This window comes from Lissotriton helveticus, chromosome 10 (genome assembly GCF_964261635.1).
Source record: "Lissotriton helveticus chromosome 10, aLisHel1.1, whole genome shotgun sequence".
NCBI classification, from domain to species: Eukaryota; Metazoa; Chordata; class Amphibia; order Caudata; family Salamandridae; genus Lissotriton; species Lissotriton helveticus.
This window is the reverse complement of record NC_136071.1, coordinates 820,303,430-820,326,637: the sequence shown is the minus strand read 5'-3', so window position 1 is coordinate 820,326,637 and position 23,208 is coordinate 820,303,430. Positions and strand designations below refer to the sequence as shown.

General features: G+C 48.0%; 1 protein-coding gene across 2 annotated transcripts in view; it reads left to right on the top strand.

Moving 5' to 3' along the window:
* Nucleotides 1-23,208, top strand: part of PDSS1 (decaprenyl diphosphate synthase subunit 1) — a 299,714-nt gene that overhangs the window by 248,572 nt on the left and 27,934 nt on the right. For both annotated transcript variants that reach the window (XM_078663430.1, XM_078663431.1), the window contains exon 10: nt 14,815-14,895. In XM_078663430.1, the coding sequence (XP_078519556.1) occupies nt 14,815-14,895 (81 nt within the window). The remainder of the gene's footprint in view (nt 1-14,814; nt 14,896-23,208) is intronic.

Sequence of the window (23,208 nt, the reverse complement as noted above, 5' to 3'; positions counted from 1 at the left end):
CATGTAAAATATTGTTGTGCATATGGCGCTTTCCACGCAGTGTTTAAGAGGTGTGCTATTCTTGACCAATTGGAGAGGTTCACATTGTCCTTGTCCTACTGTGAAATACATTTTAGGAGCATTGTTTGGGAGATGCTTATAGAGCCACTAGGGCCAGGTAAATAAGGAGACGGAATGGGCGGAAGGAAATATTGACATGGAGAGGGGGGCCAGTGACGGAGACTAGATGGGAGAAAGGGAGGGAGAGACATAGAGATAGGAATATAGAGTGAAAGGAAAGTAATTTCCAAAGGAACTGTTTTTATTTAAGATTTTAAACATACGCAACCTAGCTGATGTGAGGTCTTTTTCAGTGTTCTTTACGAGAAATTAGTCATACAAATTTTTTTAATACGATGCACATAAAAACAGTATTTTATTTGAAAATATCTGCTGGCGAGTGTTGGTAGTACTTCAGCGAAAGATTCTTAAATCCCTGATCCTGCTTTATTTCCCATTTGGTTTTTTACATGACTTTTTTGTGGGACAGGGCTTAGCGAGCTATGTTGATGCTAAATGAATAAACTAGAAATGCAAACCGCCGATAGAAAACAATGGCCTGGGCGGCGAGGCAGGGATGTCATAGTTTATTTGTCTGCTTTGGTCGGTGTTTTTTAATTTTTTTGCAGTTTTATACAGCGCAAACATGGCCCACTGATATCTGGGCGCTTACATGAGCACTAGTTGCATTACAGACTCATTCATTTTTAGGCACCGTCACATTAAGTGGTGGTTTGCCCAGAATGACAGGATTATCGAGCCTCCTACCAGACTCAAGCCTGGTTCCACAGCTTCAAAGTCGACTACTCTAGCTGTTAAGCCACAGAAACGTTGGAAGACATTATTAGTGCATCAGCATAGTCATGGGGAAGACACATTGGCATTAGTTCCCAAAAACCTCGGGGAGCTGAGGCATTGGAAATAGGCAAAAATAGCCGCTGGCAACAAAAACGTTATGGAATGCTCTACCCCACAGACCTATTTCTCTCCATGCATAAACTTGCTTCTCAGCTGACAAACGATGGCATACATTTTTGGACAAAAGAAACATCTTACCCGAGATGTACGAAGTGGCACGTGCTCCAAAAGATGGCTATGTGACGTAAAGTATGTATGAGCTACCTGTATTAGCATATGAAGTACATCTTGGCAATAGTAAAGCCTTACGTGGCTAAATGGTTCTTTGGAAAAGGGAAAGGTGTAGAAAAGTAAATAAATGGAGCTTGTGAATCATATTCCTCTGTTTTAAACATGTCTGAGCTTGCTGGGAGTGTAGGAGTGGCATGCGGGTGTGGCTATTGCTCGTCCAGGGGACGCCGTACTGTGCATATCGCTCCGGCTTAACCTCGCTGAGCTTGTTTTCCTTCTTGCCCCTGCTTTTTGACTGGAGTTCCGGCGCTGACGTTGGTGCGATGGTATGTGTGCAGCTTGTGCAGCTCCTGCAAGAGCTTGCCCAGCACACATGTACTCCGGTACAAGCACACACTGCTTGAACATGCATCTATCCAGGCTGTAGGGTCAGAAAAAATATGCCCGCAGGAGGACGACTGCATGCGCTCGTGGAGTTTTGCAAACTATGCGTAGTTAGTGCATATTGGGTTTTTTGGAAATAGGACCTCATGCGTTGGCAGTAAGACTATTAAATAGGAGTGCAGAAATGCAGTAAAACAGCGATGGGCTGAAAAAAAAGCGGTTCCACCCGAAGTTATGGCATGTCGCAAACATAAAAAAAAGAGTTCACCCAAGCAAACATGAACAATGGGAGTGGAAGAAGATTGTACTTGGCCGGTGTTCCTGTGCCAAAAACCGTAAGTGAACTATCGCTGCTTAAACCATGTAGAAAGCAGCAAAGAAGAGTGACTCTGCACAGAAACCAGTGGGAAGCCAGCAGGTGGGAGAAAATTCCTTTTGGACTACAGCAGGTCTTGCAACTGTGCATGCACGCTGCCTAGGCTAGACCTAAAAAGCTGGATATATATTCACAAAAGCTTTATTTGACCTCATGGCCTAGCTCCTAAGCGGAAGAACTTCCACAATTTTGGGTTGTCTGCTAGAGCAAGAACCTATACTATTCTTTGCATCAGATGTCTGCCTCAGCTCCTGCATTTAGTGAACTCTGGATTGTGCTTTGTATCATTGAGTCCATAGGCCAGCTGTTTCTGTAAGAAGAATTCAAACGGGTGCTAAATCTCGGTTCTCCTATTGACCTATCTAAGAGTTCGTCATGACTCTGTACATTATTTTCTTCCAGGATAATAAAGAGCTTTAAGCATGGGACCTCAATGCCTCTTGAGCCTGCAATAAATAAGTGCAAAACAGATACCTATCTTTCTCTGAAAATTGTTGGCTAGAGGGAATCTGCAAGATAGACATTTTATTTGACCATTTATGGGTTTTAGCTGCTAACGGTTACCTGGGTGTCCTGGTGATGTAGAAATGGTTAAACTGCGAAAGACCCCAAAAAAATCTGAGTTAGATGGAGTTACAGCCACACTGTGAGGGCTTTCTGAAATAAAAGTAGTCAGTCATGGTATGGGCCCTTCAATCTGCTGGAAGTAGTTTTCAGTGTTTGACTGCCAATACAGTGAAATCCTGACTGCCTGCCCAACAGTGGCAGAATTTACAACAATAAGAAACCCTGTCTGTTTCTTTCAATCAATCACTATTTATATAGCTTAGCACTATCACCCCTAGGGGGGTATCTTGGTGCTGGGGTAGCTGTGTCTTACATGTTGAAAAGCCAGGTCTTGAGATTCTTTCTAAAGTCAGCCAGGTGTTGCAGAGTTCTTGGGAGGGGTGAATGGTGTTTTCTGTGTCTGGTTGGAGAACTCCTTGTCTTTCTTGGATAATTTCTTTGTGTGGTTGGCCGAGGAGTCTATGCAGGCAGTAATAGTTGCTCTCTTGGCTTCCTTAATGAGTTGGTGGTAGTTGCGAAGGACAGCTTTGTGAGTGGCTCTGTCGTAGGGGTTCTTGGTGGCGCGCCATTGCTTCTCAAGTTCGTAGCAGTTGTGTTCGGTGGCTCTAATCTGCATGGTGTACCAGCTTGCTTGTTTGAATTGAATTTAAAATGTATATAGCGCTCGAATGCCTGGGGGCATCTAGGTGCTGCAGCGGAGAAGGATGCCAGAAAAAAATAAATAGGTTAGGTCGAGAAAAAACAGGGTTTCAATGCCTTTCTAAAGGAAAGAAGTGTTGTACAATTATTTATGGATAACGTAAGTGTGTTCCACAGTTTAACAGTGTGGAGGAAAAAACGACTTCCTCCCCAACGCACTCTCTTGAATTTGGGCATCTGAAGGAGTTTGCGTGTAGCTGAGCGAAGTGTTCTACTTGGAAGATGCCATAACAGATGCCGTTTCAGGTATTCGGGTACTGTCCCCTGAAGGGCCTTGAACGCTAAGCATAAGGCTTTAAATTCAACTCTCTTCTTTACCGTTGCCAGTGTAGTTGTTTTAGGCCATGGGACACAGACTGGAACTTCGGAATATTCAGCAACATTCTGGTAGCGGAGTTTTGTACCCATTGAAGTTTGAGCAGGTGTTTCTGAAGGCCCAGATAAAGGGCATTGCCATAGTCTATACTGGCCAATGCCAAAGTTGTTACTAATGTTTTTACTGCAGCTGGCGGAATATAAGATTTCACCTTCTGAATTTGTTTTAGAGTTAGATGTACCTGAGATGCGACCTTATTAGTTTGATATTGAAACGTGAGGCTGTCATCAAAGATGACTCCTAGATTTTTAGCCTTTTGCACTGGGGTGGGAAGTATTCCCATAGTCTGGGGCCACCATTTCTCAGACCAAATGGTGGAGTCTGAGCCCAGGAGAAGCCCCTTTGGGTTACTTCCTTTCAGCTTTAGGCAGTTTGTGCTAATCCAGTGATCCACGCAGGTCATACACAGACTGAAGCGAGCCGCTGTATCATCCGGATTGCCTGAGATGAAAACTACAATCTGGGCATTATCAGCGTAGGACACCAACGAGAAACCAAACTGCCTGATGACATCCGCTAGGGGGGGTGACCTACAAATTAAACAATGTAGGGCTCAAAGATAAGCCCTGCGGGACCCCACAAGGAAGTCAAAATTGTTTCAAACAAGAGTCATCAATCTGAACAAACTGTCGCCTATTATTAAGGTAGGATTTAAGCAAGCTTAAAGCTAAACTTGAGACTCCCAGCTTCTGAAGCCTTAGAACGAGGATGTCATGGTTCACGGTGTCAAAGGCCGCCGAGAGATCCAAAAGGATCAAGGCGGCCTTTGCACCGGAATCCAGCGTAGAGCGACGCTCCTCCGCTGCCACGACCAGGGCCGTCTCCGTGCCATGCCTTTGCCGGAAGCCGTATTGTGAAGAGTCCAGCAAATTTTCTGAGACAAAGGCCGTAAGTTGGAGATTCATTATTTTTTCCAAAACCTTAGCTGGAAACGGGATCCTGGCTATAGGTCGATAGTTACTGTGATCACTGGGACTGTTTGGAGGTTTTGTTTTTGGTGATCCAGGCGGAGAAGTTCTGGATGGCCTGATCAAGGTCTGCTAAGGCTTCGGGTTGAGTGGTGCTTAGGGGCTTTGTCCACTGGGTCCTGGTTACCTTTGCTCAGCTGCGGTGGGGTAACTGGGGTACTTGGCAAAGGTATGCTGGGTGTCTGAGATGGAAAAGTGAATGATGGTGTGATCGGTCCAGGTAAGTGCAGTGGTGTGTCTGAATTTGATTCACTGGAGGTAAAGATAGTGTCAAGTGTGTGACTGGTTTTGTGCATGGGTTCGGTAACCAGCCAACTTGATACTGAAACCTTACCCTACATTTCTTTCAAAAGTGGAAACTGCGTTCCACCTCAGTGCACCAGTTGTTTCACCAACATTCTTTATGATCCTCATATAGCTAGCAGAAAGATCTCCGCTTTCCTTGCCATCACAACATTTTTGAAGCTTCATCTGGATTGGATGAAGTGAAGGTCTGAAACCTGGTTTGAGTAGTTCCATGGCAGTCAGAGGTTACTAGGCTCCAGTTGTTACAATTGAAGTAGTTTATCACTGGGTTCCTTGGCCAGCTAACTGTTGGACACCAAACTAGATTACGAAGTACTATCCTTGAACACTTGACTCAGGATAGTGAGTTAGAGCAGACCAGTCTTCATTTAAGGAGGCCCTATGGCTAGACAATTGGAACACAGTAAGTGATCCCAATATCGATTTCATAAATGAAGGTTTATTTAGTTCTTTAATTCATGACACAGGAAGCACTTAAATAGACACGAAAATACATTGTACACATAAAATGCAGATAAAAAAAATTAACCAGAACACCTTCCTAGCCGGAGATGTGATTCTTTACATTATTGTAGCAGGTAGGCACTAGATGTTCCTATTAATTTGAGTATTTGGCAGTATTTTTCAATGGTGCTTGTGAATATTGGGTCTATAGGCCCAAACAGAATTTGCAGACCTCAGAGTCAAAAGATTTAGTCTCACTTCTCAACAGAAACTGCTCAGTGCCCGACTGCTCAGGTTTATACACTTCAACTAGAGGACATTTATCTTTGTGTTTCATTCTTACTAAGGAATGGCACTCTAACTTCAATGGACTGTCCAATGTTGTGAGGTTTCGGTCTGTTCCTTTGCACAGAAATGGTTCAGGACTGAACTAATCCATACTTCCTAAATTAGCCAGAATATTTTTCTGAAACTACTGGTTGAGGTCATTTTGTTCTGTGTTTGGAATTCCATCAACTCTTATGACACATATGTGGTTTCTAGACTGGAATCTGAGATCTCCAGAAGCTCACAATTGGCTTTAATGCTGTTTGGGGTGTTGAAAGCAAAGCCTCACTGTGAGAAGGTGCCGGTGGAGAACAAGGACTCACCTGTTTCAACCGCGGATTTCCCACACGCAAACACAGGACTGAAAGAGTTAACAGTAAGCCCTCCCTCCTCTCTGCAGGAAGCTGAGGAGAAGGAAGGGAATGCGACCCAATCAGAGGGAGTAAGCTCACCGGAGGAGGAGGGACAACTCTCTTAATGGGAGCAGACGCTAGAGAAGACGAGGAGCAAGAACCCGGAAGATGCCGAGGAGTGGGAGACGACGGATCAACGGGCGAGAAGAAGCTCCAAGGGACGACGACAGAAAAAGACGCTGACGGGGAGGACGTAGAGAGCTGGTCCGAGGACTGGTGGACGCCCCCGGAGGTTGCTGAAAGGCCGACGCAACTCTGGAGAGTTGCGGCAGACGCGGTGAGTGTCTGTGGGGAGAAGAGAGGGGAGGGAGGGAAAACCGGGTAGGGGCACAGGTTATTGGTTTCTGCCTTTGTGTTCTCACTGACCCCTGAACACCCGTAGCATGCAAAACCCCTCACGCAACCTTGCCCTCACAAAGTATTTTTCAAACTACTTTGTGTTTTCTAGCCTTTTGTTGACTGTAAGAAGCCTATGTTTAGGAGACCCAAACGGCGGTAGTCCTCCCAGCCTGATAAAAGGGTGTTAGCAAGCAGCTTTCCTCATTTTTCCGAGTTGCTTTTCTCGGTACGTTGATACACTTCGGGTGTACACTTCGGGTGTGGTGAAGGTAAATCCTACTCAAAACCTCATACAGACCACTGACCACTCTTTCTTTTTTTTCGAGCCTTGAGTCTTCCGGGACGGCGGACTCCCCACCTGGACCAAGAGAAGGGGAAAAGGAAGAGTCGGACCAAGGCGACGTACCCCGCAACCTCCTGATTATCATCCCAGCCACCTGACCAACCACTGGACTATTCATCCTATCCGTTAGATTCTCTGTTCTGTTCTTTCAATAAAACTCACAATTCAACCCACACTCCGGCCTCCTAGTTTCCATTTTCGCCCATCCCTCCGACACTCACTTTGTGACCCCTCTGAGTTCTCCAGTCCATGAGATGAGACCTAAACAGTACTTGAGGCCTCGAGAGGTCAACTAGTGGTACAGACTGGTTCCCCTGCAGCAGTGATGGGGCAAATAGGGAGTAAGTGGGGCTCACCAACCACTTTGGCGGAGGTTATGCTTTTCCTACTCGCCGGGCATTGTAAACATTATATGGTGATTTCTCCGTGGCAGCTCAGTAACTTCTGTCTTCAGAGGAGACAGCCCTCACAACCTCAGCTGGGCTGATAACTTCCTTCCAGGCAGCCATCCTCTCTATGGCGCAGTCCTGCAACCCTTGTCCCAAGAGGCAGAGCACATCTTCTCCAGGTAGTCCTTCAACAATCTCTTCCCTTAGTCTTGTAGGATGACAGCAGTTGATAGTCTCGCTCTGGAACTCAATAATTGCTCCACTGTAATAGTATACAATCCATATTTTGTCAATTGGGGATCCTGGAACAAATATTTCTAATCACTATATATCAATTGAGTATGCCCAAACCTGTGCAGTTCTTAGTCAAGCATTCAAATTTAATGGGGCTCATTTGATAAAATTCTGCAGGTCTGTCTGTTGGGCTGTCCATGCCAGGATATGGATAACAGTAGCCGTTCTTAAGCTCGCTCTCCCCATGTCAGAAGAAGTATAAAAACACTAACAGAAGGGCAGTTCCTTTGTGAAGCAGATGAAGCAGGGAGAGGGGTGTAGCTAGGAGTGCTCTGGCATTTAAACTAGGCAGCTACATAGGGAGGGGCGAATATCAAACCGCAGGACGTTGTGGGAAAGGAATAACTAAAAACTGCAAGAATATCAAGCTTTATAGAGTAAGAAAGTTATTCTACAGCTACTCAAAATGGAACATGTTAACTCCAGTATCGCTGCCCCGCTCCATTTTACTTCGCTATGTGTCCCATTTTCCTTGCCTTATCCTAACTTGCTTAACCTCAATACTTCCTTACCTCCCTCATCACGCCCCCCATATATCAGTTTCTCCCTTATTTTACCTCAGTCCTTCCTTCTGCCGAGTTATCTTCCTATTCCTCTCCAGAAGCCCCCTTTTAACCCCAAGGAAGAGGAGACCTGGATCTCCTGCCACCCCGTGGCTGTCCTGTAACCACTGGTGCACCATACCTGGTACTTTGCCAGCTGTAAATGCATACACCAGATCAAGTGGCATTGCATGGCCACAGGATGTGAGCTGTACAGAGACCTAATCCTGCTCCATCCAGTACAGTACCAGATGTGACTTTTTGTCAGGTGCCTTTTCATGTGAGAGTGCTGTTACTCATTGTGAGAAGCTGGCCTGGTATATGATGTCCACTATTGTAAGTGGGTGCCTTGCACCTTTCCAGAGAACCCTTATGGTTATTTAGGAGGTCTTAGACAACCTTGGAAAGCTCTCTAAGTGGTAGCTGTGGAGAGCAGCCTTCACGCTTAGTCCAGAAGGAGTGTAAAGCAGCTTGTTTAACCGGAATGCAATCTTATAGTATAGATTGAGTGAAAAAGAAACACATAAGGTATTTATAAAAATGTATTTTTATTATATAATACTCTCTAACATGTTTAGATATATCCTACACGGAGATACAATACTTTGCAAAGAAATAAAGTAAATAGCAAAAAATACACAGTGGACTCTGGGGGTAGGGAGGGGGAACCAAACCATATACTACAATTGGTATAAGAACCACGACTCTGGTCAAGACAATGTCTAGAGGAAGTAGAAGTACTGGGGACCCAAGGAACCACCCAAGGTGAGTGACTAGGAACCCCATGGAAACTGCGTGCAGTGTGGAAACACGACCGCAGGCTCCTTATAACATTACGGGTAAGTCACGTTGGATTTTTTAAAATTAAGGACTTTTCCCAGTGGACCCTGAAGAAACCCAGTGGAAGACAAGGTTGGAGAGCCACCACACCTGTGATACCTTAGTACCCATATTACCCAAACCAGTGAAGGCAGGTACATAGGTGTGAAGTGGTGTCGGAAAGCACTGTTGAACCCAATGGAAGACTTCAGGAAAGTGCCGCTGCTGGAGAAGGAGAAAGTGTCCGGTGGAATCCGAAGGTGGATTCTAGTTTAGAGGTACCTGCAAGCAGAGGGGACAGAGTCGGTCACTCGGGAGCGACCAGGAGAGCTGGAAGAGAAATACCCAAAGGTGACCCTCAAATGAACCTGCAGGCCAGAGGCACTGGAGTCGCAATTGGACCTCGAATAGCTCACCAAAAGATGCAGGCCACGATGCACACGATAACGTGTGGCCCTATATTCAGTTCACTGGAGATGCTAGAGGTTGGGGCTACTTGGAGCCCTAAGTTCTTCATGGAAGGAAGCCAACAAGCTTTTTCCAACTGCAAGTTGACGTGGTGCAAAGGGGTTAGAGTATTGCAACCCCCACGAGGGATACTGGCCTCAAACTTGGTGAGCGATTAGGGCAGGCCTCGGAAGCAGTAGCAAACCACCACCTGTGTTGCAGAACCTTACAGAGTCCGGAGAAGCTCAGGATCAGCAGACCGGTTGACTTCGTTGCGGTGCCTGCAAATGCAGGGGAGGACTCCTTCACTCTAAGGGAGATTCTTTCAGGTATCTTGGATGCCCACAGGTCTTGCAAGGTTCCTGTATGGTGCACAGACACAGACAATGCAGCAGACTGAAAAGGAGACGAAATCCAGAGTGTCCAGACAGTAGAAGAAGTGGTGTCTGATCTGAATCTTGTCCCACGACAAATCTTGGGACCTACACCCAGCTAAGTCCTTAGTACCCTAAAGAAAGGGTTGGGACTATTCAGGGGACCCTCCCAGGGGGGTGGTTATTCCCATGTCCTTTGTTTGGTTTTGCGCCAGAGCAGGAGCCAACGGCTCCCAGGACTGGTTTAAACTGGACAATGCACAGGAACACCAAATGTGACCCTCATGCTGACTTTGTGGCACTGGGAAACGCACCCACCCGGTCCCAATACACTGAATCCTGTCTGGGAGGTAGTCACACCTCCCTGTGACAGGATGCCTATTGTTCTGCCTGCCCTTGCTCAAGCTTGGCTCAGCAGCAGGAGGGCAGAATCGTGTCTCTGGTCGGCAGCAACCATTTTGTGCTGTCCGGGTCCAGAAGGTTGGCACCGGGAACACAGACCCTAAGGGAGGGCTCTTCCAGTGCTTGGAATCCTACCTCCCACACCATTTACGATTTGGGGGTATGATTCCAAACATGATAGGATTCATTGCATTCAGTTTTGAGCTGGTCATTGCGTAATTATGCGGTGCCCCTCTATATGGTATATGCCTGCTTCACTGTCAACCCAGGAGAATGGACGCTGTAGGGGTGTCCTGCTCATGCAGGGGCACCCTCTCATTTAGAACTAAGCACCCTGCCTTAGTGGAGAAGTGTGGCTCAGTGGTTAGAGGCGGCAGACCCGGATTCTGAGATCGGCCGTGGACCAGGGTTTGATTCCCCGCCTCAGCGGGTCTCGGGCTCAAAAATTCCACGGACTCGACAATTCTCGCTCCGGTGCCTACTCGACTCACGGGGTCACACTCTGCGACTCTGGGCAATAGCTTGCTTAATCTCCACTACGGCCCCTCGCGGCGGGATGCCTGGCTTTCACCTTGTGGATACCCTGCCGGGGTATCTCACAGGGGAATACCAGGACGGGTTCCCTAAGCAAGCGCCTTGATACCTTCGGGTGATACGTGCGCTATATAAGTCGCAATACATACATTCAGGATTGCAAAGGCCTGCTATAGGGGTGACTTATAGGTTTTAAGTGCAGTGCCCCAAGGTATAGGAAACCTATATCTTTAGTAAGTGGTGCTAGCACCAGCTTACACAGGCTGCAATGGCAGGCCTGTAGTTCCATTTTGAATGGTCTCTCATGGGTGGCATAATACATGCTTCAGCCCATGGGGGACCTCTGGGATACCTATGCCCTGGGTACCTTAGCACCATATACTATGGACTTATAAAGGTTCCCCAGTATCCAATCTGAGAGGTACCTAAGTACTTGACATAACAATTTAAGGGAGAAAGTAGAGAGACTGGGGTCCTAATTAGCAGGATTCCAGTCAGACTAGTCTAAAAACAGCTTAGCAGAATGCAACAAGCATTTGCAATGCAATAGGTCTCGCATTTACACAAGTTTAAGCTATTGGCATTGTAAATGACAATGCCGTATATTTGTTTGTTTCAAAAACGAAAACAAAAATAAAAGGCATTGTCATTTGCAATGTCAATAGCTCAAACTCGCGTAAATGTGGACCTACTTACAGCGCAATACACATTAGATTTCACAATAGCAGGAGTGCAGAGAAACCATTTGCGGAGCGCCATATAAAGTGTTGTCATAACAGGAGTAAACATTTAGAAGGATGACATTAGCATAGAAACGGTAATCATTGTAGCGTGTCTACATAGATGTAGAGAAGATGTATGACATGAAAGCATGACAAGGGAATTACCTGATCAAAGCTAACCTTGAGATATAGAAATGTCCACAGTATAAAAAAATCCAGCCCAAAAAAGATGCCAGCAAGATATACACTAGTAAATCTGAGCGTAAGCAAGAAGAGTGGATGAAAGCAGGGTATTTATAGGAGAGCAGTATAGTTATACCAAGAAGCTGAGGATGACAGGTGGGGCAGTAGAGCTTAAAGTGTCATGCTCCCACCTTCTAGTTTGTTTTCCCCTAAGGTTTACGTCTCCACTGACTCTAGCTTGCAGGACACAAATGACTTTAAATGGTGAGCGATATATTTCTGCTGCCTGCTGTAGTAAAATGTGGAACAAAAGGGGGTGGTGATGGACAGAGCATCTGAATCAATCAAACACTCACACCCAGTCAAAAGATCTGGGTTTAATCCATCACCGTTCTTTAGCCCACTCTGCCACCCAGTTCAGACATGGCTATATGCAAATCAGTCTGACCCTGTGCCTCATAGGAACAGTCCAGCCCGAACTGCCAAGCCATGTCTTCCCTGGACCGGAAACAAGCTTCCGAGGACCGGTTTCTGGCATTCCAGCCGTCTTCAGCCCGGCTTGCTTGAATCCAGTGGCAAAGTGAGCAAGGGACTCACGTCTGAGCATACCCTGCCACACTTATGGCGGCCAAAAGCGGTACAAAAGGTGATGGACGGAGCATCTGAATCAATCAAACACTCACACCCAGTCAAAAGATCTGGGTTTAATCCATTACCGTTCTTTAGCCCACTCTGCCACCCCCTTTTGTACCGTAGTAAAATGTGGAGGCAGAGCTACAGGAGAGCCATACATACATTAACTTGTACAGGGCTTTAAGTGGGATGAAAAAACTGGGGGGTCTGCCAAAGAAGCTTGGCACCTGCTTTTTAGAACTGCACCCAGCGCTGAGCCCAGGCAGGACCCGTCCCACTGAAAGCACTGACCCAGTAAAGCATCCTGATTCATGAGGCACCGGGACAGACAATAACACATCCTATCTGGGATTTATTTCGATGTTGGGTGGAAGGTAACATTGATATATGTATATTTACTGCAGCTAATATACGACCACTGTCCAGAGTCTGCATTTCCACAGTGAAAAAAAATCATCTTTAATGCAAGAAGAATGTTGACAGCTCATTCCACTAGGGGCTGCACATCACAAAGGCTTTTTTGTTTTTGTTGCAAAGTCTTTGAATCACACTTTCGATAGCAAATCATCCTTTAACAATGCACAGGACCCGTTTTAAGAGTGAGGAAAGTGTTTCTGAATTCTGAAAGGGGTTTTACGACTTGTAAACATGAGACCGCATGAAAGAGCTATTTGCATCCTCTTTGTGAGTCGCAATGTATTGTAACAGTGGTTTGTGACCTCATTTGTAGTTGCAAAGCACACACTTCACAGCTCAGCTTGGAACAATACCATGGAGAAAGAAATCTTTCACCTTAGGCAGTTTTAGGTCAATTAACACCTGTTTAGTTCTCATTCAAGCAATCTTTATATGCCCAGATTAACCAGTCCCCACATTTACATTTCTTTGAAGCAGCCAGGCACCCTGGCTGCCCCTCCTGCTGAATCACTGCACGGGAGACCTCCGGCCTGAGGTGTGCAGCCTGCCGGGTTTAGAAACAGCCATTGGTAGGGGTTGGCAGTGGGGGGGGGGAGGGGTACTCTGGGGGGAGCACCATGTGTTTCACACTGTGCGGGTACATTGGTACAAGCTGCCACGGCACCGCCTCGGAGTTAAGCTTCCTGCCACTCTCTCTGAGCTTCTTTTACATGTGTGTGTTAAACTGGCCCCGCTGCCTGTGTGGAGCATCGGAGGTCACTTTGGCAATTACAGGTGCAGTATAGTTTGCCCGCTCTGGGGCCAGTCAGCAGCTCAAACCTGTTGTTAACAGGTGAGAAAGGCCCCATTCACACAGGCCCTAGCAGTGCACAGAAAGCACCAGTTGGAATTGTCGCTCTCCATCCGAGTCCCAGCTCTTGGAATCTGCAGGGTGTGATATGAGGCACATGCCACCCAGAGTGGACTTGCAGTCAGGGACCCAGGACTTACTGTCGAGATGTCCCTGTTGTGGGGTCCGCAGTTACACCCGCCCTCCCCCCTCCTCATGTCTACACTTTGGTCCTCACAGTTGTTTCTTCTGGTTATGTACGTGCTATCGGCATTAATACCACTTGTAAAATGTAGGTTTGTCCATGCCGGCAGCACTGGATGTAGTGACTCTATGACTTGGGGCAACCACCTTCAGGGCCACGGAGGGGGGGGGGGGGTTAAAGCGCCTCTGCCGCTTCTGGGGGGCTCTAGGCGGCAGCTCCTCTCGGGCCCAGGTCAGCACAGGCTGTGCTAGTGCTTCGAGGCGGGCGCTGGGAGGGAGGCACTGCTAAGGGTACCTGGACCTCTCGGCACTCCCCTAACTCCATCTCATAGAGTACAATTTGAGAATGGACAATTTGGAAAAGGGCAGTATCTCCCGGCTCTATAAATCCCATGTATCAAATACACCTGGTCCTCTGGTGAAGCTCGAGGCCAAGTGGGAGACAGTCCTGGACACTCGTGAAGATGACCAGTGGGGTAAGGCATGGATGGCACGTAGTCCAATGGCAATATCTATGCGCTTTTGCCTCATAAAAATTCCAATAATGCCATCAATTCCATTACTCCCAGCCTGCCCAAGATGTCATCTTTCCCCGGGCTCATTCTTTCGCATGGTATGGGGCTGCCCAGCATTCGTCATACTGGCGGACTGTCAGTAGGGCCCAGGGTCATGTGGCGGGGGACTGCCTAGACCCCAAAGTAGCCTTGCTGGGAATTATGGACACTTTAACAGAGACGCGCACCTCCTGCGAACTCCTAGCTATGGGCTACCGGGTTGCTAAGTGAGAACTAGTGAGGCACTGTCAGGAGGCACAACCCCGCTCTATTAAAGACTTGACCAGAGGGATGGATCAATGGGCAGTGATGGAAAAGCTGGTCTATAAATTGCGAGGGAAGCAAAATAAATATGACCAAATTTGGGCTACTTGGACTCGGGCGCTGCTGGCATTGGATTAAAGTCTGATCAACAGTAAGACATGAAACATGTGGCGGTAAGCCACCACATGGCACATAAGTGTTTGACCCTTTATTTTATATGTTTCCACTGTATTGTTTATTTCAGCTGCAAAAACCAATAAAAATAATTAAAACATTTTTTTATTACAGTTTTAGTGTACATCTTTTTCTAATTTGGTTAATTTTGTCATCATTTAGTCCTCACTGATTAGAGGTTAAAGTGCCTGCACTTATGGAACAGTAAAATGTTTCAATCAGTGATGCAGACGACTGTTTTTAAGCAACATGTTTGTATGAACTATTGGCCTTTTAGTCACAAAATGTATGTTGGAGAAGAGAATTTGTGAGTGATCTGCTCGTGTAGGACAGCAGACAAATATATTTATTTCTGTTTCTAAGTTCCCAGAACTGAACACATTGATAATGAGACGATTCAGCTTACCAGGTGATGTCGATCGTGCCTGGCAGTATGTTCGACAGGTAAGAACCAAGTGAGATATAAATGAGAATTGTAAATGTAATCATGGCATTGGTAATTGATGAGTCAATGAAATGTGAATCCCAGAAGTTAATTGGTTGAGGAGGAGCCCAGTCCCCTCTCTGCCTTAGTCTCTTAGAGAAAGATGTATAGGATGCTGGCCCAAATAACGTGTTATTCACATCTACGTGTCGAGTGCATCTACGTGTCGAGTGCCAGGGGGAGTCAGGAAGATGGCAGAATGTAAAGGGATTTGTTTGATTTGTACATTTTTGCGCATTGTTGGACTAGAACAAGCATTTTACTTAATAATAAAATCTGGGCTTAGTTTAGAAAAAAGTTAATTTATCCCAAGCCTCTTAATCAAAATTCAGTCAGCGTTTGGGGTTAAGTAAATATCTTCTTTATAAATGGGATTGCCTTCATTGATATAACTGTATTTGCTCAAACATTTAAATTCCAATTTACTACAGTAGTCCATATGAAGGTGATATAGCAGCAGATCAGTCACAGATTTATTTCACAGGCTGCAAAGACATTGCTCATCTGATTCCAAGTCCAGCTCATTAAACCTCTAGAACAGGAAGTAGACAGAAATAAAAGTGTAAATTAACTCATCAGTCGTCTAAATTTCCTGAGTCAGGCACTTATGGCTGTATAACCCTAATACCTAGTATTTGTCGAGGTGATTATTCTCCTCAAAAGGAGTTCCATTTGGCACTCCGATGCATATCTTGTAAAGACGAAGGAGCTAAGGAAGATGTGCCTTCATCTATTTTTGTTTTTTCTAGCCTATTCTGTAGCCTTTCCTTTAGTAAATTAGTCCTTCAAGTCCATTGCTAGATAGAGGAGTAAAGACATGAAGCACTGAGAATAACAGGCTTCTCCCAAAGTGTACCATTATCAGGTTACAGAGATGGGCCATTGAAAATGGCTGAACTACTCTGCAGAAATAAAGGCCTTTTCCATATCTACATGCACAGTTGTGCCTGGTGACCCTCCTGGAAAATCCACTCAGCCTTCATAACCGGTTTATTTCACTTTTACCTGCTAAGGTGTAGTGAGCTGTCATGTTGTCATGCTCAGATGTTCCGTTATTTCTCTCACCTAAAGTTCCTGTTACCAGTGGCCCTTGTTACCATACCTCAGCCAGCGCTTCTTCACGATACACCCTCTCCTTCACGATACACCCTCGCCTCAGGGGTTCCCCAACGTTCTGCCTTCGGATCGGTGTTTTTTAACTTTAGGTACGCCCACTTGCTAACATGGTTGTAAGTTATGGCTGGATCTTATTTTATTTACGCAGATGAGTTACAAACCATTTTTTCTCAGACAGCTGCACATAACTACAACCGTGAGGCCTTGACATCCTGCCGGGTTCTGGTTGCCTCATGGATGAATAATAATTAACTTAAACTCAACGGAGAAAAGACAGAGGTACTAGTGTTGGATAAGAACCTGTCCCTCTGGGTCCCACAACACTGGTCAGAAACCTTGGGTGCGCTTCCTGCTCCAGCTCATAAGGTTAAGAACCTCTGCTTTTCTCTGGATGAAAAGCGATCTGTGAAGCCTCAGGTTGCGAAGGTGGCTGCTTCGTTGTCCTGAAATGGCTGCAAAAAATCATTTGGATACTTCCCATTCTCAGTCCAAAGGACAGTCATCCAACCACTTATCTTGTTGAGAATAACTACAGTACTGTTCTTTATCTAGGGGCAAGCAAAGCCTCCATAAGACAGTTTTTATGGTTCAAAACTTGGCCGTCAGACTGCTCTACAGACTCTCGAAGAGCGTATCTGGCTCTTTGCTCCTCCATGAGCTCCGTTGGCTGAAGGTGCTACTTGCACAGAGCAAGATCAGGAGTGACCCTCGATGCCGTCATGAAAAGGAGAGATCACATCAGCTTCCCAGTCCCCAGCGTTCCAATGACCGTTCCCTGGGCACTGTTCCCAGAATCAAATGGGCACGTATGGGAGGCCGGTCATTTGTATACATTGGCCCTAAGCTTTGGATTGTCCTACCGAAACCCTTGAGATGTTGTACCTTGCGGTCTAATTTTCGAAAACAGCTGAAGGCCTGGCTGTTCTGAGTCAGCATGGCCTGTTTAGCCGCCATCTCTTGCTAAAGTGGCAGAAAACCCCATGTGAGTAGCGGAGTACTATACAAGATTTCTATTAATAATAAGGGGAAAATATTGTGATTTACAAGTTTTGGGGGAAAAACGTGTGGGAATCCGATTTCCCATGCTGATACCTGAATGTTTTTCCCCGATATTTAGACTGAAGACTTTGCCTGCTTGTACCAAGGGAAGCCACAAACCTGTGGTATACCAGCAAAACGTATAATTCCACTGGAGCCATGAGGTTCCTGTAACCGCTTCATCAGAGTTCGAGGCATGTGGGCTGCTGAATTCATATCTATAGCATAGATCGCCGCCTAGTGCTGGGTCCGGATGATTGCACATTATTGTCCTGGAAGAGTCTTCGAAGTATCACGAGATAGGTGGCTCCTCCCCTGGACGACAGTGCGCATGGGCATCGACTCCATCCCCAGATTGTTTTTTTCCGCCATTGGGTTCGGATGTATATTCGACATCTCCAGTTCGGAATCGATATAGACTTTCTCAAGGCCTGAAGGCCTTTTCCTATACCGTCGGTATTGTTTTGCGGTCGGTACCCTGATCTGTTCCGGCTCAGTTCCCGAGTCGGACGTCCAGAGGAGTCGCGTGGCTCTTCGGTGCTCGAGGCCCAGTCGACGCAGCAAGACTTTCGATGACATCATGGAACGGAGTCCGTTCAAGAAATGTCCCGTGTGCGGATCTAAGTACCCGCACATCGACGTCCACCCGGTGTGCAACAAGTGCCTGTCGCCGGACCACGATGAAGCCAACTGTTTGGCTTGTTCCAGGTTTCGATCGAAGAAGACGATTCGACTTCGGCGCATAGCGCGCCAGGAGGCCCGGCAATCGGCCCCGGCACCGGTGGACATCTTCGACATAGAAGAAGCAGACGAACAGGAAGTTCATCTGCAGATTTCCCCTCCGGCAGAGGAGATCGACTGCGAATACGATGCGGACATCGAGGTGGTCGAGGCAGACTACGTCGTCGACGAGGTAGGAGACGACAATGAGGCCTACGGGGCCACGGAAGATGGCTCATGTGAAGAGCTAAGCCCCGAACGAACAATTACTAAGGTTCAGGTCGAGGGATCGCCACACGGCCTTACCCAAGACCTTCCACCCAGATCCACGGCCTCGCCTACGGGCACGGCTATGGACACTTCTGCGGTGCCGACGTTGGTCAAAACGAAACCGAAACCTTCGGTGTCGACGAAAACGAAAGTAATAGAGACGCCGTCGAAACAGAAGACGTCTGTCCCTCCGGCCGCCTCCTCGTCTTCAGACACGTCGGGGCAGCCGAAGCCGAAGAAGGCTGTCGACCCGGGGAAGTCGACCAGGGGCGCCGAGCCGAAGTCGGTCAAGGGCGCCGAGACAGAGTTGGTCAAGGCCATCGAACCGAAATTGGCCAAGGGCGTCGAACCAAAGACTGGGGCCCCGCACCCCGTAGTCAAGGCCACCGGCACGAAGCCGTCGGCACGGAAGGAGGACACAGCGCGCCGAAAAAGGCTGATCCTGTACCGGATAAAAGTAAGGCATCGACGCTCGGGTCTTCACTCGCTGGTGGACCGAAGCCGTCTGTCGGATCGACGAAACCGTCCGCTTCCTTTACGAAGCAGGTGTCGGATTCTCTACAACGCATCAGGAACAAAGCTTCCGCGGCCGCACCGAAGGATGCTTCCACCGCGAAGCCAGCTGCCACAACGCCAAAATCTTCGACGCCGCTCCTGTTTACGTTGCAGCCGAAGGTAGCACCAAAGGCCTTCGCACCACGGTCGGTCACCGAAGCGCCCGTGCCAGTGTCTACGGCGCCAAAGCCTTCTCAGCCGCTTGGGAGCTTGAAACCTCGACAACCCTCGGTGGAGGAGCAGTCGGAACACTATATCGACGCCAACACCGGGAAACTCACCCTCCACAAGAGGAATATCACGGCAACACAGCCTTTGGAGTCCTACACGATTCGTTTGAAGCGCAAAAGGCCTGCTGCAGAATCCCCGGTTCTGGTGGAGCCTCTTGCTCCACGGACTCCACGAGTGGCTACACCCTCACCCACTTATTCGGATGTGGAGGGTGGAGAAGGTGATGACGAGGAGTATAGCTTTCCTGCCAACACTGATCCTGAGGATCACCATGACTCATGGGTAGATGCAGGTGACCCAGGGGATCAGCAAACTGCCCAGGACCCTCAGGTGTACACTGTCAAGACCTCTCCTACTGAGGATTCGGCTGCATTTAATGCTCTAATTGAGAGGGCGGCTAAGAACCACGATGTGGAGCTCCACGCTGACCCTATCGAAGTGGACCTCCTTTTTGATACCTTTTCCACAGCAGAAAAGACTGTCAAGACTCTCCCCATGCTGAAAGGGGTTCTCAAACATGCTGCAGACATTTTTAAGGAACCCACTCGGGCCAGGGTGGTCAACCCTAGGATTGAGAAAAAATATAGGCCGGCGCCTGGCGACCCCACCTACATCAAAGGCCAGTTGCCATTGGACTCTCTGGTCGTTTCTAATGCCCGGAAGAGGGCGAACTCGCAGACCACTGGTGATGCTCCTCCCCCAGACAAGGAATCTAAAGTGCTGGAGGCATCGGGGAAGAGGGTGGCGGCTCAAGCGGCCAATATCTGGCGTATCTCTAACACCCAGGCACTCCTGGCCAGATATGACAGGGCGCACTATGACACACTAGAGACCTGTTACAACATCTTCCAGATCAGTATAAAGAGGCAGCTGAGATGCTTATTCAAGAAGGGAAGCTTATCTCCAACGCTTCGATTAAGTGTGCACTGGACGTGGCGGACACCGCGGCCAGAGCCATTAACACCAGTGTCATTTTGAGACGTCAGGCCTGGCTCAGAATCTCCGGTTTCAAGCCGGAGATACAAACTATCATCCTCAATCAGCCAGTAAACCCAGATAGGTTATTTGGTCCTGAGGTGGATACAACCTTAGAAAAGATAAAGGATACCGAAACTGCAAAATCCATGGGGGCTCTCCAGTCCCAGCAGTTTCGGGGCAGCACTTTTCGTCGCTCAAGCAATAGAGGTGTTTCCAGAGGCCAGATGTCCCAGCAAACGCCATACAATAAAGGTGGGGCGCAGTCCTCTTTCGCCAAGCAGAGTAGAGGCGGCTATCGGGGCAACAGCACCAAGGGCAGAGGTTGTGGAAACAACAACTCCCGCTCCTCCGCCACCAACAAACAGTGACGCCGTGTCACTGCCCCCCGACCATACTACACCTGTCGGGGGGAGACTCCAGCAGTTCCTGCCCGTCTGGACATCCATCACCACAGACAGGTGGGTCAGGAAACTTATCCAGTTTGGTTATTGTCTGGAGTTAACATCCACTCCACCAAACATCCCACCAAAACACCGTCCTATGTCCACAGAGCATTTGCACTTATTGCAGCAGGAGGTACTCGTCATGCTGCAAAAAGGGGCAATCAAGCTCGTGCCGGTGGAGGAAGAAGGCACGGGAGTGTACTCCCTGTACTTCTTAATCCCAAAAAAGGACGGATCCCTCAGACCCATACTGGACCTCAGACCCCTGAATCAGTACATTCTGTCAGAACACTTTCATATGCTCACACTGCAGCAGGTTCTCCCGTTGCTCAATCAGGGAGACTTCCTCACAACCTTGGATCTCAAGGATGCCTATTTCCACATTCCACTGCATCCATCACACAGAAAATACCTCAGGTTCACTATTCAGGGTCGGCATTATCAGTTCAAGGTCCTGCCTTTCGGGGTGACCACAGCGCCCAGGGTGTTCACAAAATGTCTGGCGACAGTAGCTGCGCACCTCAGGAGGCAGAACGTTCACCCTTATCTGGACGACTGGCTTGTCCAAGCAAAGTCGGCCCAGCAGTGCGCCGCCAACATGCCCCACACCATTCACCTTCTTCACGATCTGGGATTCTCACTGAATTATCCAAAGTCGCACCTTCAGCCAGCCCACGTGCGGCAATATCTGGGTGCGGCGATCGATACTCTGGCAGCCACAGCTCAGCCGAATTCTGTGAGGATCGACAGCATTCAGTCACTGATCCAAAAGTTCAGACCGCAACACTTGCTTCCCGCAAGAGTGTTCATGCAGTTGATAGGCATGATGGCCTCCTGCATCTTCATAGTCCTGCACGCGAGGCTACATATGCGTCCGCTCCAAGAATGCTTGGCTCATCAGTGGACTCAGGCTCAAGGACAGTTGAACGACCTAGTGTTGGTGACCGGTCGGGCATACAGCTCTCTGCATTGGTGGAATCCACACAACCTTTGCAAGGGTCGACCGTTCCAGGAGTCTGTGCCACGGATTATCCTGACGACAGACTCATCTCTCCAGGGCTGGGGAGCTCATGTACTCCACTACACGGTGCAGGGACTATGGACAACGCAGCAGAAGAAGATGCACATCAACTACCTAGAGCTGATGGCAATCTTCATGGCATTGAAGGCATTCAAGGTACATCTGTGCAACAAAGTCGTGTTGATCCGGACGGACAACATGACGGCCATGTACTACATTCAAAAGCAGGGAGGTACACACTCTCCGCAGTTGTCTCATCTGGCTCAGAGCATGTGGAAGTGGGCCATTCAGAGGAACATCTTCCTCATGGCGGAACACCTCCCGGGCAAGGACAATCAGATGGCGGATCTGCTCAGCAGGTACAGCCACCAGATGCACGAGTGGGAGATACATCCATCAGTACTCCGCCCGTACTTCCAGAAGTGGGGTCATCCACAGATAGACCTGTTTGCCACAAGGGAAAACGCAAAATGCCTAAGCTTTGCCGCCAGGTTCCCTCACCCACAGTCGCAGGGCAATGCGATATGGATGAACTGGTCAGGCAGATTTGCGTACGCTTTTCCCCCAGCACCTCTCATACCGCTGGTGGCACGAAAGCTAAAGCAACACTCGATGACACTCATCCTGGTTGCTCCAATGTGGGCACGCCAACCATGGTACACCACGTTTCTAGAACTCTCCGTGGTACCGCATCAAAGGCTGCACCTCACACCCACGCTTTTGACGCAGAGCCATGGCGACATTCAGCATCCAGATCCGCAACAGCTCAACCTGGCGATCAGGCTCCTGAAGTCTTAGAGTTTGGCTACCTTGACTTGCCTCCTGAATCCATGGATATCATACGGGAGGCAAGAAAGCCCACCACCAGAGCCTGCTATGCAGCGAAATGGAAGCGGTTTGTCATTTACTGTACTGAACACAACATCAACCCGCTAGATGCATCCACTCCCAACATCATCTGTTATTTGTTACATCTTTACAAATGCAATCTAGCATATGCTTCCATTCGGATACACTTATCCGCCATAGCGGCTTATCTCCAAAACAGGCAGCATCTCTCCGCTTTCAGAGTGCCTGCCATTAAAGCCTTTCTAGAAGGACTGAAACGGGTCATCCCTCCCAGGACCCCGCCAGCTCCGATATGGAACCTCAATGTGGTCCTCAGCAGGCTGATGGGACCACCTTTTGAGCCTCTACATTCATGTGAGAATCAGTTCTTAACATGGAAAGTGGCGTTCCTTATTGCCATCACGTCTCTGCGACGTGTTAGTGAGCTACAGGCGCTCACTGTACAAGAGCCGTTGATTCAAATTCACTCCAACAGGGTGGTGCTGCGCACAAACCCTAAATTTCTTCCTAAAGTGGTTTCGCAGTTCCATTTCAATCAGACCATTGAGCTGCCCGCGTTCTTTCGAAACCCAGAGACAGTGGCCGAAAGAATGCTCCACACTCTTGATGTCAAACGAGCTTTGATGTACTACATCGATAGGACAAAAGATTTTAGGAAGACACAACAACTCTTTGTTGCCTTTTCAGCGCAGCACAAAGACAACCCCATTTCCAAAGCAGGTATAGCCAGGTGGATCGTTAAGTGTATTCAGATTTGCTATCACAAGGCTAAGCGCACTTTAACGGTCCCCCCCAGAGCCCACTCCACCCGCAAGTTGGGGGCCTCCATGGCTTTCCTCGGTAATATCCCTTTGGAAGATATTTGTAGAGCAGCCACATGGTCTACACCACACACATTTACTAAACACTACTGTGTAGATGTGCACTCCAAGCAGCAAGCAGCTGTGGGGCAGGCTGTTCTTAGGACACTTTTTCAAACATCTGCAGCTGGCACAGGCGGCCGCCGTTAATGGAGGGACTGCTATTTATTCTATGCTATAGATATGAATTCA